Consider the following 16,819-nt stretch of genomic DNA (forward strand, 5'->3'; position numbering starts at 1 on the left):
GAGAAAAATAATGCACACACACACACACACACACACACACACACACACACACACACACACACACACACACACACACACACACACACACACACACACACACACACACACACACACACACACACACACACACACACACACACACACACACACACACACTCAATTTTCTGGATATTCCAACAGCTTGTTCTGACTTCCTCTTCATTGTGGATGTTGGCTGCGGAGAGATTTTATGAGATGTGAGGTCGGCGGTCAGTGTTGTCGTCACAGCCTCAAAACATGATGCCCAATCATTTTATATGCAGCACGTGGAGATGAGGAAATACTGAATGGATTCCTTTCATATTTTGGAGGCATTAACGAATCGTCTTGTCTTTGTTGCTCTCAACCTTGTGGTCTTGGGGAGCCTTGGCTTGTTGGTTAAATGACTAAATAATGAGTGTCACTTACCATTATTGGAGGTAAAGGCTTTTGGAAGTTAATGGAATAAGGTATGGCTGAATACACAATGTTTGGATTTAGACTAGTCAACTAATCGAAATTAAAATGTTCTTTCTCTCAACAAAGAAACATTGATCGCCAGGACCTTTTGGTGCAGCCAATATCAGTAAATATTCGGACTCAGTTTGTTAAATGAAATTATCACCATTTTTCTCATTTTATTGAACATTAGCAGCAATTATCAGCGTGTCCTTCAAACTTTTTGTAATTTTAATGCTCCCCAAAAATCTATTATTTTTGCATCCACGTTGTTCATTTAGTAGTGACATTGCTCACAAATGCATGCACAGGATTAATGGGGGATCAAAAAGCCTTCTTGATTCTAGTCTTTTATGTCCCAAAACTGCTCATGCGGTGTATTATTCATTCAGAAATATCAAAAACTAAATTACTATTGCTCAAATATTGCAAAGATAGTAAATGTGAACATCCGATCTGCAGTATAGAAGGTTGCAAAGTCGACATTAAAGCGTGTAAACCCTGACTCATCGTTACAGGATATGACAAAGAAACTGTATTTCATATATAGTTTAAGAGGTTCCTTCAACGTTTCTTTGTTTTCTGTAGATAGAGTTTTAATAGTATCACCTTATGATTTACTGAGCTCAGTATGAGTAAAACATACACCGACCGAGAAACAGTTTCTCCTTTATTTTCACGACCTGATTTCCTGTTTGTACCAGGGCTGCTTGTTTGCTACGGTGCATCCAGAGCTGTGTCGATCATCTATTGATTAAGCCGGCATATCCCCCTCCCTCCTAAGCTGGCGGGGCTTTTAGTAACAAAATGCATTATAATCTGTGCTTGCAGAATAGCCAGTATTACTGCCGTTGTGCCCGTTCCGTCTAGATCTGTGTGGCTCTTATGTAATGCCATTTTGATATCAGGGATTAGGCCGAGGTCCGCTTGGCCGGTCGGCTGCTTCCATTGTGTGGGCCCCTTGGGAAATGAGCGCTTTTAGTGCAGGAAAAAAAGATTGATCCAAGATGTTCTCAATACCTGGTTTCCTTTCATATTGAAAAGAAGAAGTTAAATTGCTTATAAGCGCTTCCAAAGGTGTATTTTGTTGGAAAACACACGTTTTGTTCATGTTTGATTGTTTACTAGATTATTATTATTATTATTATTATTATTATTATTATTATTATTATTATTATTATTATTATTTATAGAACTTTTTCAAGCTTAACACACATTTTAAAAGGGGAATAAAATCTATTAAATTTGGACGAGTGGGAAAATGCAATCAGCCACACAGCAGTGTAATGGTTTTAAAGTTATTTGGAGTCTGCTTATAACTTTAAATGTGAGTGTGTGACTCGGTGATGGACTGGTGCTTGTTCAGGTGCGGACGACCTTTGCCAGTAGTCAGCTGAGGTTCGACTCCAGCGTCTGAAATCCTGGGTCTGATAAAGATGGTATTGGTCAGATTGATGTCGAGATGCTTTTTGAAACTGATGGATATATAATTTTAGTCCTTGTTTATCGGCAGTCGTCATACTGCTAAACCACTAACAGCGCATTGCGTTGAAGGAACGTCTGGATGTCGGGAGGCGTTCAGATAAACGAGTGTGGTTGAACACGGTGGGCAGGAGCAGGTGCAGCGGCCTTGCACCGAGAGCGGGATATCGTGTACAGGTAGCAGGTAAACTCTGCCCAGCAGAATCTGCTAAAGAGGAGGAGGAGTGCTGTTGCGTAAACACAGGACCTTACTGTGTACTCTGTAAACCAACGAGCCCCTGCCCTCTTGAGAAGAGCAAGCAATTAGACTGAGGCCGCGAGCTCAGACACACCGAGTGTGACCTGCAGCGAGCCTGGACGCAGAAATATTTCCAACGGCCGCAGCCCATCGCATGTGCAGAGGAGACGCACTCTCGTGAAAAGTCTGCAGGCGGGCGGACAGACGTTCACCTGCAAACACCCGTCCTGCTGCAGGTTTCACTTTTGTCTTGTGGCTGTTTTTGCTTGAACAGTGAGAGTAATGTAAACAGAGCAGAGCGCTCCGAGCCATCTGCCTAATGTCACTGTGGCCCATATCTGCTCTCTCTCTCTCTCTCTCTCTCTCTCTCTCTCTCTCTCTCTCTCTCTCTCTCTCTCTCTCTCTCTCTCTCTTCCTTTCCTTGTGCAGCTCCTGGTCTCACCACTAATTTCCTTCCGACCACTAACATCTGTCATCTCTCAGTTTTATCTCTGCTGTCCATTACGCTACTGAATTGTCTTCTTTTTTTTTTCTTTTTTTAACCCAACCCTTTGTTTACGTTCTGTTAAAACTCATCTTCCCATTTTACTTCTATTCCTGTGTAAACTGTGCCACCGGTCGTATCTTCATCCGCAATTCTCTGTTGTGATTCATTAATTACAGTATCCTTGAACATTGTCTGATGAACTTTAGTTGTGACTCCAGAATGGCTTTGTTTTTCTGAAATACACGTGCACAACTTGCACTTGAGAGTAGATTATTCCCTCCTGAACCATGAATTGTCAACTCACCTGTCACATATTGAAGACTAACCTTCTTACCTCATCTTGTGTTTTGTGTTTATCAGAAAATTAACATTTAAAGTTGCATGTTTGAGGATTTCTCTTTTTACAGAAACCTAATTAGAGAAACTGTAAAAAGGGTATGATGAGATAAACATGAATCATATCATCACAGTAATGTCTGAATATTTATTTCAGTTATTATACTGATGATAATTAATGTGATCGATAACGTTTATCTATATGACATAAATCAATTGTTTTGAGTGTGTGGAGGATGAGCTGGTCCCCACAGAGTCCCAACGCTTCGACAACATTTCCGTATTTCTGCATGTGGTGCTGCTGTCAAGATGAATTTCCTTGGGTTATCGGCACTCATAATGTATTATTTAATGTAGTAATTAAATCCAAATGAAGATAAGCCACACGTAGAAATGTATTGCATGCATGTTTTAAATTTTAAATTTATTTTGTCAATTAGATAGTAGTTGCAGCCTAGAAGAGTAACTTCCACCTGGACTTTTCTCTATAAAAGTGGATGACGTTCTATAAAATGACATGTAATTATTCATATGTCTTTTGTCAAAGTCAAAAAGACTATGAGTCATTATTATACAGCCACAGCCCGTGTGTGGATCATGAAACAAGAGCAGACCTTTCTGCTCCAATGTTATTTTGTCATGTTTGTTAATGGTGTGTCCACAATGTTAACTGGTGTTGCAGGAACAGGAACTTTTTCTGTATTTCCATTTTCACCCAGGAGAGGGCAGTATGTCTCATCTCATCGTCTGCCTCCATACACTTTCATAATACTGCACAAGCTCATCAATGAAGGAGAAACAAACAAACCTGAAGCACCCAATTTAATCATCTGAAAAATGGAAAATTTTAAGTTGTGAGGCCGCATGTGAGTTATTGGATATATGGATATATAGGTATACATTCCTGAGGCCTTTTGCTTTTCTGGTGTTTGATACAGGATGTATCATCTCTGGGCTTCCTTCTGGTGCTCAGGCGACCTTTGTTTGTGTCCAAGTATCACGTCTAGACTGTAAACAACAAGCACATATTTCGAGGAAGTGGTTTGTTCCCACGCCACCGTGGAGGGGACTTTTTTTTTTTTGGAAGAAGGGGGCCACTGGAGGTTATCCCATTGCTGCGACACATGAAGCCTCGGCTGCGTCTCAACAGACTTGGGCACACAGACATGCTGTAAAACATCACTGAGTGTGTGCTGCACTGCGAGGTGTAAAGGGAATGAGTGATCCCACTTACAGGCCTGTTTCCTGTCAGAGGAAATGTGTGTGTGTGTGTGTGTGTGTGTGTGTGTGTGTGTGTGTGTGTGTGTGTGTGTGTGTGTGTGTGTGTGTGTGTGTGTGTGTGTGTGTGTGTGTGTGAGTGTGTGTGTGTGTGTGTGTGTGTGTGTGTGTGTGTGTGTGTGTGTGTGTGTGTGTGTGTGTGTGTGTGTGTGTGTGTGTGTGTGTGTGTGCGCGTGTGTGTGTGTGTGTGTGAGGCTTTTCAGACTGTGTGTAATTAAACAAATGCGATTAACAGATAAATTGTAGTCCTGAAAACACCTTTAGTACAAATTCAAATCCTAATATTTATGAAATGGAATAATCGTTTGTCTATGTTTTTATTTCATTGACAAAATGTAACTTATTGCATCTAATCACAGTAAAGTGAAGTATGATCGTATATCTGCAGTAGTTAATGGGTTCAAGTACTACACAATCAACCCTAGAATAACATCCGTACAAATCTGGACGTCCCATAGTATTTCATGTCCTAAAGTTTACAGGCGGTAGCTGGAATACTTTGTTATGTAAAGTAAACGATAAATGCTCCATGATGACCACATCATCTGCGCAGTATTTGAATGACTTAATCTCCTGTACTTGTTATCGGACACCGAGTACAAGCAGACAGATTAGCCCGAGAGCGTTTTATTGGGTCTGAATGAGCTCTAGCAGGATCTGAGTGTTTCTGTGACTTCCTGTGCAGAATGAAGGCTGCTGGAAACCATCTGTCTTTGTGTCAGCGGAGCTTCAAATGGTCTGCCAGTGATGTACGTCCACCATCGCAAACTGACAATGGAATATTTTACCAGGTTTCTGTCACAGTTGTCAGCTTTTATCTGACACAGCCCCACAGCATAAGGTGCTTAGATGCACAAACAGTATGTTTGCGAGTCGCATCGCCGTGTGTCACGAACGTGTCGGTTGAAAAAGAGATAAACTAAAAACAAATTATTTTTTTACCCTGACATAGCATGCCAGACAAACTCTGTCCCTCGCAAAGCTTTAGTGACCTTTTATATGATGACTATAGGGAAAGACGAGCCGCGGAGCTGCACTGAGGATATTTTTCATCTGTTTCTGTCTCCATCACTGTTTTTAAAGATTTTTTTTAAAAACATTCATATTTACAATAAGGGCAGCGAATGCAACGAAGGTCAGTACAGCAATGTCCTCATTTGTCCTCTGCAGGTGAGTGCTAACGTCCTGATCTTCCTTTGCACCAACATCATCGGCATCTGTACCCACTACCCCGCTGAAGTTTCCCAGAGACAAGCCTTCCAGGAGACCAGAGGATACATCCAGGCCAGACTGCACCTACAGAGAGAGAATCAGCAACAGGTAGGCCGCTCCAGAGGAGGCGAGGGGGGACACACATCCACAGCTCATGGAGACCCGTTCAATAAAACCCAGGAATGCACATCCAATATCTTTAACGCTCCTGGTCGTTTTTACCTTAGAGTTCAGTTTTTTTTGTGCTCACAGCTTCAACATTCATTATGAGTCGGAGATGTGTTGTTGCATTAAATCATTTTCACCATGTTTAACTAATTATCAATAAGCACCATTTTTACTCCACTTTTATGTTTTCTTTTTTTTTTTTTTTTTTATATATCACCAAAGGTTGTTTTTTATTGTTTTGATGTTTACATAATAGCACAACTGACAGGAAATAGCACATAGATAAACATATTCATCAACAGTAATTCAAACCAAAAACATAGATAAATCGACCACAATAAACAATATTAAGCAGAACACATACGTCACATTTATGGTAAATGACGTACAATATTGACACACAGTCGAACTGTATTGGAAAGCTTCATTGTCTTATCTTTAAATGCCAAGACTGAACCGCAGGGGCCACATGCCTGCATTACCATACTCATTTTGCACTGATTGACTCTTTTTGTTTTGTATCCTTGTTTCATCGCTTGTCTGAATACATAAGTTGTGTTTCAAATGTTGGTTGTGAAAGTTTAATCCTGTTTTACAAAACTGCAATGAAGACGTATTTGTACTTTGACATTGAAGACAAATCCTGACGATCCTACTGAATAGATTTTCATATTTACAAAATTACATTCAAATAATGATTTTCGAATCACAAACTAAAACACATTTGGAGTTATTGTGAGGATTTTAGCTGCAGGAAAGAGAATCGGTGAGCAAATTTGAATTTCATATTTAAAGGGGTGGAGCAAATGTTTGATTCCAATCGCTGCCGTTTCTATGCCCTTTGGCATTACACTTAACCCCAAGTTGTTTTTGAAACGTGATAGATCATAAACATAGGAGTGGACCGTCCTGACCTGAGGCCACAGCGCCGTTGCTGAATCATTCCACTGAGCGCTTCTTTAAATGGTTTCATGAATTAAATTAAATGTGGGGACATATTGCATGTAGACGGTCATATTGTTAATGGCACAATCTGATTTTTGTTTCTCTTTTCCGTGTTTTCCAGGAACGGCTGTTACTTTCAGTGTTGCCAAGGCACGTTGCCATGGAGATGAAGGCTGACATCAATGCCAAGAAGGAAGACATGATGTTTCATAAGATCTATATCCAGAAACACGACAATGTCAGGTCAGCCGGGACACTTCAGCTCACCGTTAATCCACGACTTCAGCCTCTACTTTGTTTGTTTTTAGTGCCGTGCGTGTACGTTATCGTGTGATTATATCCTTTTAGTGCACGATATAATGCACTGGTTAAAATACAGACAAAACAAAAGGGGCTTCTGCATCGTCCTCGACAATGATTAATCATGTGTGAGTGTGTACACGCACACACGCACGCACACACACACCCACACACGCGCACGTGCTCACAGAGTCAGAGGAGGGTAGAGTGGTTTGGCAGAGTGGAGGCTAATTAACACTAGTGAGGGAATACTTAATCACCAGCAGCAAAGATAAGATAATCCCCAAAGATGGAGAGCTTCAGCACACATTCTATTACAGCGCTGAGCAAACACTGTGCGCGCACACCCACACACACACACATAGACACACACGGACACACACACACACACACACACATCTCCTTCAGACCTCTTTAAGGTCAAACTTCCTGCCTCTCTCAAGGTCGTCTGCCCTGATAGTACAGAACTGTGTTGAAGCTGTGCTGCAGCAATGAAAATATTCTCACTGTCGACTGCACTAACTTTAGCACTGTCACTCACAGCAGAGGATTAACGGTGGCGTTTTTCTGCTCCTCTCCTCCGCCTCCAGCATTCTGTTTGCAGACATCGAGGGTTTCACCAGCCTGGCGTCGCAGTGCACGGCTCAGGAGCTGGTCATGACGCTCAATGAACTCTTCGCCCGATTCGACAAGCTGGCGTCGGTAAGGAGAGACTAGATTAGTTAAAACGTTTTTGTCATCAGGTCATTCCTTCTGGCGGCTTATTGTAGTTGTGTGCAATTTATTTTCAGAAATGTAGCTTACCGTAATGCGATGTAGTTTGATTCGTCTGTTTTTAGCATGTCTTAAACTGGGGTTGGCTCCAGCCCATTGCAAACCTGAGAAAAAGATGTATAGAAGATAAATTGAACTAAATCCTTTAATTTATCTTCAACACAGCTTTTTCTCAGGATTGCTTGCTTTGTTTCCAAGTTTATGATTTTCCCATTTATATCATATTACATATTTAGATTAATAAGTGATATTTAAGACTAAATCCGTTTTACTGCATTCTCAGGTAATTATTACCTTGGAATGCATACTAAAAAAATTCTATAAAATAATGATATTAATTAAAAAAAAATAAAGAAATAATAATAATGCCTATTCTATTTGTTATGTATTCACATTTGAAAGTATTGATTTCACTATAACTTCACAAATAGTTATAGCGAAGTTCACATACATGTGAATGCACTATTATTAAGATAGAAAATACTAGTTTCAGTTTCTTCTGTAAAATCCAGCACTGCTGAATTACCCCAAGGCGTATTACCTCTCCATTTAAAGAAAGGAGATAGGCTTTGGACTTTTTTTTTTTTTTTTTTAACGTTTCTGGACAGTGCCAGCCTTGCTGTTTCTTTTTCTTTTCTTTTTTTTTTGATCTTTATGCTACTTGCAAAGTATTGAAAATACAGTCATTGAAAATGAAAATCTTTCCTATCACATCTTACACACACTTGAAAACAAACATTCACCCAAAATGTTTTCCTCTACAGGAGAACCACTGTCTCCGCATTAAAATTCTGGGAGATTGTTACTACTGTGTGTCCGGGCTGCCGGAGCCGCGGGCCGACCACGCTCACTGCTGCGTGGAGATGGGCGTGGACATGATCGAAGCCATCTCGTGAGTGAAAACAGTGTTTTTTCATACACTTTACATACTTTATGTATGAGGAGCTTTTTTTGTTGTTGTTGTTGCTGCTGCAGGATTTGCACTGATGTGTGTGTGTGTGTGTGTGTGTGTGTGTGTGTGTGTGTGTGTGTGTGTGTGTGTGTGTCCACAGGTTGGTGCGTGAGGTCACGGGGGTCAACGTGAACATGCGTGTGGGCATTCACAGCGGGCGCGTGCACTGTGGCGTGCTGGGACTCAGGAAGTGGCAGTTTGACGTGTGGTCAAACGACGTCACGCTCGCCAATCACATGGAGGCGGGAGGCAAAGCAGGGTGAGAGAAACACGTGCTGATATGTCACGTTTGTATGTCAAAAACCACCATTGGTGTCAGTTTAGGGTTATGTGCTGATTGTAAAGAGGATTTCCTCCGTTTTATGGTACCAACAGATATCGATAAGAATCATTTAATTAAATAAACGTGACCAGTGCAACATAACTGCAACTTCTTCAAAGTAAAATTTGTAAAATTGTGATTTTTACGATTGTTTTGTTGTATATTTATACTTATTACAGCCTTTTAAAACTTCTTAAGTCACAAATTCTGATATTTCTATGAAGACACATTTAATAAAGTGATTTGTGAACTCTTGTTTACCTTTTTGATGATTTACATTTATTTGCCCAAAAGCGGTGTGAGGGGATTTAATTGTGGATTTTTTGAATGTATTTTTTAAACTCTGCCAGGCGGATTCACATTACCAAGGCCACGCTGCAGTATCTTAACGGGGACTACGAGGTGGAGCCGGGTTTTGGAGGGGAGAGGAACGCGTACCTGAAGGAGAACAGCATCGAGACCTTCCTGGTCCTCGGCTGCAGCCAGAAACGGGTCCGTGTGCAAAAACAACACATGTTCAAGTTGAAAAACAAGCCAAATCCTTTCATTCAACTTTTAAAGTATCCCAAATAGGTCCTAAATTATTCGACAGAGCTGCTCTGTATGGTTTTTCTTTATCTTGTTCATGGTTGGTTGGAAAGTGTTTGGAAAAGCCAGACTTTAAAACGCCCCGTAGTCTCTCAGATTGTCGTGCGCCGTGAGAACAGTTGGTCAAGCCTTCGTGTTGTTCCCTCCGAGCAGAAGGAGGAGAAGGCGATGATGGCGAAGATGCAGCGGACGAGAGCCAATTCAAACGAGGGGCTGATGCCACGCTGGGTCCCCGACAGAAGCTTCTCCAGAACCAAAGACTCCAAGGTCTTCAGACAAATGGTGAGATCCCGCGTCGACACGCCGCTCCGCGCAGAAAAATCTAGGTAGCAACTTTTCTGAGAGTCAAATTTTATTTCTTCTTTTCTCTCTTCAGGGGATTGATGAGACCTCCAGCAAAGACAAGTGAGTACTCTCCCCTGGAATCTTATTGTATTTGAGATGTTTACTCACTCGACTTCTTGCTGAGTGCGTGTCTTCCCCTCTTACAGCCGCGGAGTCCAGGAGGCCATGAACCCAGAGGACGAGGTGGACGAATTTCTGGGACGAGCCATCGACGCACGCAGCATCGACCAGCTTAGAAAAGACCATGTTAAAAAGTTCCTGCTCACCTTTCAGACGTCCAGCCTGGAGAAAAAGGTGCAGATTTGAACATCCAAGTGTAATCGGAGTATATATATAGATATATATCTATATATATATGAACGTCGCACTTGACTGATTTCTTCTTCTCTTTTCTTCCGCCACAGTATTCCAAGAAGGTGGACGACCGTTTTGGAGGCTACGTTGCCTGCACTCTGCTAGTTTTCTGCTTCATATCGTTCATACAGATTGTTATCTTTCCACAGTGAGTACTCCTTCCTCCAGTAGCATCTTTGTGTTTTTACACTTAAGTTCTGTTGTAATCGAACTAGTCCAACAACACAGGGTTTGAATCCTCAAAAGCCCCGTAATTCAGTGGGGAAATAATTGGATGTTTCTTTATTAGATATTCCTGGTGAATTGTCGTTTGATCAGAAGGTTTTATATTGATCACTCAGACCATAACGTTGCAATCATTATCTCTTATAGATAGAAAAAGCTGTTTTTAGTCTTTTTGTTGAGGTTTCGAAGACATTTTAGGAGATTGAATTCTGTATCTACTTCCCGGGAGCTATGGGGAAAGTTCAGGATGGGCTGACCTTCTTTTGTGCTCGGTAGTTTTGTTAAAGTGAATCAAACAGGTTGAAAATGAAAGACTAAACGTTTGACTGTTTTCTCTCCCACAGCACCCCAGTCATGCTGGGAATCTACATCAGTATCTTCATCATACTTGCCAACATCCTCTTCATCTGTGCCATATACTCCTGCATTAAGGTAGTGGACATCATCCTATACCTATAAAAAAAAAAAAAGCAAAACATGCTCTGTTTATTTATTTATGTTTGCATCCACTTAGTATTTACTTTATAAATTTCCCCCTGCAGCTCTTTCCTGGTGCGATGCAGACCGTTTCGAAGAAGATTGTCCAGTCTCGCACCAACAGCACCCTGGTCGGAGTATTCTCCATCATCCTCGTCTTCATCTCTGCCTTTGTTAATATGGTGAGGTCAAACCCAAAGATCATCCAAAACGAAAACGCGATCTTTCCATGAAGGCGTGAGGAATCACTGCTGTGAGTGTTTGGCTCTGCTACAGTTTGCCTGCGACACCACGAGCTTGCTGGACTGCGTTGCTGAGAAGCTGAACACCTCTGCAGGCCTGGTGACGCCCTGTTTGATCCGCAGCTTGAATGTGTCTGTGGAGGGGGGTCTCGAGATCTGCCCGAGCCAAGGCCCCTCCTGCCCCTTTCCAGAGGTGAGTTCACTGCCGGAGGGAAATCATCACGTTCGCATCTGTTTTTGTTTTTTTTAATCTGAGATCAGTGACGATCCCGCTTTGTGACACTGCTGTCTCCTGCATGTGTCAGTATTTCAGCTACAGTGTGCTGCTGACGCTGCTGGCCTGCTCCGTGTTCCTGCAGATCAGCAGCATAGGGAAGCTGGCCCTCATGCTGCTCATTCAGCTCACCTTCCTGCTGCTGGTGGAGTGGCCACAAGTAGCACTGTTCGACAACGCCGACCTCTTTGTCACCTCCAATGCCATGTGAGTTGCGACAGCAAGCGTGGGGTGGACTCCCCCATGGTTAACCCACGATTACACGAGTGCTTTGACACTCAGTATGAAACTCTGCTACTCATATGATTAATATTTCAGTTGTTTTGTCCAAACAGCGGCAAGATTCCAAAGTGTTTTAAGCTTGTAAACTTTTATGTTGATCTCACACACACTATTTAAAGTGACGCATATTTATTTATATAATTATTTATTTATTCATTTATGATATTTTTGTCTTCATTTCACTATGTTCGTTCTCTGGCAGTCTTCATTAATTATAATTCTTTAAATTAAGTATCCAACAACTAAAGTAGGGTGATTACATGGTCTTATAATCAGTCTGATATTACTTTTCCATCGTTTGAGATTTGGGTTTATTATTTCTTCAATGTGAATATATATTACTGTTTTAATTTCTTTTCTTTCTTTTTTTTTTTTTTTTTTTGCTCTTTAGTGATTTAAATGAAACCAGTGCTCAGTGGTAAGTACTTCTTTTAGTAATATTTGTACTTATTGTGAAGTGAAATTGATCATATTACTCCTTTTTTTCAAATTTAACACAGAAATGTAATTAACTGGTAATGAGGGAGCCCAAGTTTAAATCCTTCACTACAATAGTGCAATTCACATCTAAATATTTGCATTTAAGTTCAATAATCTATACCTACATTTCACCTCTCATACAAAAGTCTTCCGGGTGATTGAAAATCTTGATTCTGTATTTTGTTTTCCTTTGTTTTATTGCAACTTTCAAAAGTATTGAAGTAAATTATTGTTGCAACTTCACAGTTTTAAATGACGTTCATACTGTAGGTGATAGTTATTGGCTTTATTTGTATTAACCAGTATCCTACCATTATGTCTGCCATTTTAGGTCCAGTTTCAATGAAACTACAAACCAGTGGTAAGAACTTATTACCTATAACTTGAGCATCTTGTCTTTGTGCACCTTTTGGTTTTGATTTTCTTCGATTACAACAGTTTGACCACACACATTATAAAACCGAAACGTTCTGTAATCTTTGCTCTATTCCTTTTTTTTGCAGTCCTTTTGTTGTGACCAAAGTGTCTCTGAGGGTCATGACTCCAGTGATCCTCACAGTCTTTGTCCTGGCACTGTACCTGCACGCCCAGCAGGTTGAATCGACTGCACGCCTCGACTTCCTCTGGAAATTACAGGTACTGTGGTCCACTAGAGGGCGCCATCTGACTGTGATAACAGATACAGTCTTCCCAGTCAGCGTGTGTTTTGATGAAGCGCTGCATCTTCACTTCCAGGCCACGGAGGAGAAGGAGGAGATGGAGGAACTGCAAGCCTACAATCGTCGCCTTCTACATAACATCCTCCCGAAAGATGTTGCTGCTCACTTCTTGGCTCGAGAGCGGCGCAACGATGAGCTGTACTACCAGTCCTGTGAGTGTGTGGCCGTCATGTTCGCCTCCATCAGCAACTTTTCTGAGTTCTACGTGGAGCTGGAGGCCAACAACGAAGGAGTGGAGTGTCTGCGGCTGCTTAACGAGATCATCGCGGACTTTGACGAGGTTTGTTGCCTTTGTTTTTCCAATTGTGCCAGTTTGGCGTGTGTAAGAAAAAAGTGATCAACGTCTGCTGTGTCGTCACGCCTCAGATCATCAGCGAAGAGAAGTTCAGGCAGCTGGAGAAGATCAAGACTATTGGCTCCACCTACATGGCGGCGTCGGGCCTCAATGACTCCACCTACGACAAAGAGGGCCGTAGCCACATCACTGCACTCGCCGACTACGCCATGAGACTGAGAGAGCAGATGAAATACATCAACGAGCATTCCTTCAACAACTTCCAGATGAAGATAGGTTAGAGGGAAATCCACACGGCCGTCAGAAAACTGTGGGAGCGTCTTTTTATTTGATGCGGCTTAACACACGTTTTGTGATTCGCAGGTCTGAACATCGGGCCCGTGGTCGCGGGGGTTATTGGGGCACGAAAGCCACAGTACGATATCTGGGGGAACACAGTCAACGTGGCCAGTCGCATGGACAGCACAGGCGTACCCGACCGCATACAGGTGACTTTTTCATGGATGTCCCTCAATGATGCAGCCAAGACAAGTATTTAAGAGAGGATATTTATCATTCCCCACATCTCCCGTGTTTCCAGGTGACCACGGACTTACATCAGGTGCTCGCAAGCAAAGGGTACGTGCTGGAGTGCCGCGGGGTCGTCAAGGTCAAAGGCAAAGGGGAAATGACAACCTACTTCCTGAACGACGGACCGCCCAACAGTTAGCAGCCGCGGCGGCCAGCAGACACTGAGACGACCCCTCACCGCGGGGACACGGCAGCACTGAGCGAGGACTCGCAGCGTGCGAGCAGACAGCTACGAACTAGAGACGCCATCACTTGAATTCCCAAGCAAAGGGGAAAACAGAAACTTTCTACAGACTCCAACGAGGAAAAAGTGTTCGCGATGAGAGGAAGATGTTCTCGTTCGACGGCCACTTTGGCGCACGTACATGTTGAAGGACACGTGTTTTTCTCATGTCTAGCCTCTCTCTCAGGCTTCTTGAAAGATGCAAAGTCTGTTTATTTAAAAACAACGCCTTTTAGCCTGTGTCAAAACAAGATTATCGCTGTACATAAGGCTACTTTTTGTTTCACCTTGTTTTCCTTTTCTTTTCTTTAAAAATTTTTTTATATATATATATATTTTATTTCACATGAATTATGAACAGGTACTCATGTTTTCGTTTATGCATTAATTATTTATTTCGATCTCGATGTTTTGTGCAAAAGGTCCTTTATGAAAAAGTGTGAATACATACTTGCACAAATATCCAGTTTATTACACGTTTATAAGTGTGTATGTACATGCATATTTGTGTGTGTATGAATATATGTATAAAATGAGGAGGAATATATTGACCAAAGACTAAAGTATTTACTAAAAGCAAAGCAAGACATGTTGATATGTTCTCGCTAAAGTCAGCAATGATCGCCACCTGTTTTGTTTTTGTTTTTGTTTTGTTTTTTTCTTAAGAGACAGAAGCTTTCTGTCTTTTGCCTGACAGCCGGCAGCAAAGGCTGCTCCGTCATTTTCATACAATATGTGCAATTAATTTATTTAGTCTGTCAATCAGGCAGCAAAAAAGCAGATCATTAAATCATAATATTGCTCTCAATCATAAACCTGAATTAGAAATGGGTGACGACGGGCAGCGGGGGGTGTTATTAAGTGTTGCATGGAAGCTGAAGTTTTTTCAGTGAGCAGTGGAAGCCGATGCAGCAACGACCAGGTTTTCTAGTTCAACATCAGATTGGTTGGTCAGAGCTTGAGCAGCCAGTGAAGCGCTGTTTTTTTTTTTTTTTTTTTTTTTTTTTTTAGCCGTAACAGTATATTGTCCCTTTCAGAGAGGTTTTTTTTTTTTTTTTCTTATTTTGGTACAGATAGGAATGAAGGAACTTGGGTAATCGAGTCGTTCCGGAGCCTTCGGCAAGGGGAGGGACCTCGGACTTTAATGCAGCCGGATTCTTCTATGAAGAAGAAATAGATGAAGGAAAAGAAATATATATTGATTTTGACTGAATACTGTGCTTTGTAATCCTGAAGGGGCATAACTATTTTCACTGTGAGGTTTTTATGATACAGCAAAACTGCTTTCTTGCCAAACATTAACCGCTTTGAAGCATGTCTGATTGTGGTATCTTGTTTTTATTTTTATTTTCTTTTGTTTTGACGTAGGGTGTTTTGTATCACTTCTGTATCCATCATTTGTATATTCTTAATGTTGTTATTATTATTACGAATTATGATGATTCTGGTTAATTATTACATTTATTATGATGACTCCATTCCAACGAAACGGATCAATGACCAGCACGCTCTCTCGTGAAATGCCAGTCGTAAAGCTCAAGCTCACTGGTACCAACTGATCAACTGCAGCCGGCGAATCCTGCTGTTCAGTCCTGACGCACACTTCAGTATTTCAGCTGGCCATAGGTGTGATCACGTATAGCCAGTTATAACCGTCGGCTGCCTTTGCGGCGGAGCCCAAGTGGTGTATGCTCATGTGGCAGTAAAAACACACACAAACACATATATTCAGATGATTCACTGTGCTTTTTGTTCTCTGTTTATTTATGCCACTACTGCAGTATTGTTAATCTGGGTCCGGCTTCATGGTGACCTGTACACGTTCAACTTCTCAGCAGTAACAAACTACATCCCTGGCTGGTGTGAAGGAGATGAGGCAGAAATAGTAGGCCGAACCAGTTTTCTTGTTTTTGTTTTTTTTTCTTGTATGACACCCCCCCCCCCCCCCCCCCCCCTTCCCCCCTCCCTCACTCAATGTTTCAGCCAAAAGTGGAAGTACTGATAGCTGATTGCCTTAAGTTAATAGAAAGTAAATCATAGAGAACACTAAACTGGAGGTGTGCCTGCTCGCCCTGCCTGGACTGCTGACGCTCAGAGGGAGAGAAAGGGATAAGGGCTTTGTCCACAATGATTTCATTTTTAAAAAAATGTTTTTTTCAGATTTCATTGTTGCAGCGGTCTCTAAAGTCTTGAGATCTTGAGCCCTGACTTTAGCTCTTCACCCACACTCGTCAATCTCAACAGCGACAGTTGATCACGTTTGTACCAAAGCCAGCTCGCGCAGCCTCGTGCTACTGGTCCCTCCTGTGCAATGATGTTTGGGCTCGGGACGCGGTCAGAGCGCCAGAAGAAAAATGATTTAAGACAGAGATCACCAACTATCACCTGGACTGTGACCAATGAAGAGTGATTCATATAAGCAAAGAGTTTATAGGACGGACATGAGTTTATAAAGACGTTCATTGTATGTATTCTATTTCTATTGGCTGTCCATAGACTTGTGTTGATTGTTAACTCTTGGGATGCTTTTTTGGGGGGGAGGGCCAGGAGAGGGGAGGAAGGGTGTCCCCCCCCCCCCCCCCCCCAATACTACTGAAACAGTGTTTTGCTCAGGCCTGAAGAATCCTTCCGTATTTGTTTTTGTTTTTATTTGTATTTTCCTTGAGTTGGAGGAGTTGAAGGGGGAGTGTTTTGTGAAGCTGAAGGATGAGAAGAGTTGAGGACTATGACAAAGAGAAAAATAACATTTCCCCTTGAAGAAAAAATAAAAAAAA

General features: G+C 41.8%; 1 protein-coding gene across 1 annotated transcript in view; it reads left to right on the top strand.

Annotated features, from left to right (window-relative positions):
* Positions 1 to 16,795, top strand: part of LOC308113285 (adenylate cyclase type 6-like) — a 35,845-nt gene extending 19,050 nt beyond the window's left edge. The window contains exons 4-24 of the mRNA XM_080469403.1: positions 5,469 to 5,618; positions 6,745 to 6,866; positions 7,514 to 7,625; positions 8,462 to 8,589; positions 8,750 to 8,908; positions 9,322 to 9,463; positions 9,713 to 9,841; positions 9,936 to 9,964; positions 10,051 to 10,198; positions 10,309 to 10,406; positions 10,828 to 10,915; positions 11,026 to 11,142; positions 11,237 to 11,395; positions 11,508 to 11,683; positions 12,150 to 12,176; positions 12,570 to 12,599; positions 12,742 to 12,874; positions 12,974 to 13,237; positions 13,324 to 13,528; positions 13,616 to 13,740; positions 13,833 to 16,795. Of these exons, the coding sequence (XP_080325529.1) occupies positions 5,469 to 5,618; positions 6,745 to 6,866; positions 7,514 to 7,625; positions 8,462 to 8,589; positions 8,750 to 8,908; positions 9,322 to 9,463; positions 9,713 to 9,841; positions 9,936 to 9,964; positions 10,051 to 10,198; positions 10,309 to 10,406; positions 10,828 to 10,915; positions 11,026 to 11,142; positions 11,237 to 11,395; positions 11,508 to 11,683; positions 12,150 to 12,176; positions 12,570 to 12,599; positions 12,742 to 12,874; positions 12,974 to 13,237; positions 13,324 to 13,528; positions 13,616 to 13,740; positions 13,833 to 13,961 (2,670 nt within the window). The 3' untranslated portion in view covers positions 13,962 to 16,795. The remainder of the gene's footprint in view (positions 1 to 5,468; positions 5,619 to 6,744; positions 6,867 to 7,513; positions 7,626 to 8,461; positions 8,590 to 8,749; positions 8,909 to 9,321; positions 9,464 to 9,712; positions 9,842 to 9,935; positions 9,965 to 10,050; positions 10,199 to 10,308; positions 10,407 to 10,827; positions 10,916 to 11,025; positions 11,143 to 11,236; positions 11,396 to 11,507; positions 11,684 to 12,149; positions 12,177 to 12,569; positions 12,600 to 12,741; positions 12,875 to 12,973; positions 13,238 to 13,323; positions 13,529 to 13,615; positions 13,741 to 13,832) is intronic.
* Positions 16,796 to 16,819: the final 24 nt, after the last annotated feature.

Source organism: Lipophrys pholis, assembly GCF_963383615.2.
Source record: "Lipophrys pholis genome assembly, chromosome: 8".
In the NCBI taxonomy this organism is placed as follows: Eukaryota; Metazoa; Chordata; class Actinopteri; order Blenniiformes; family Blenniidae; genus Lipophrys; species Lipophrys pholis.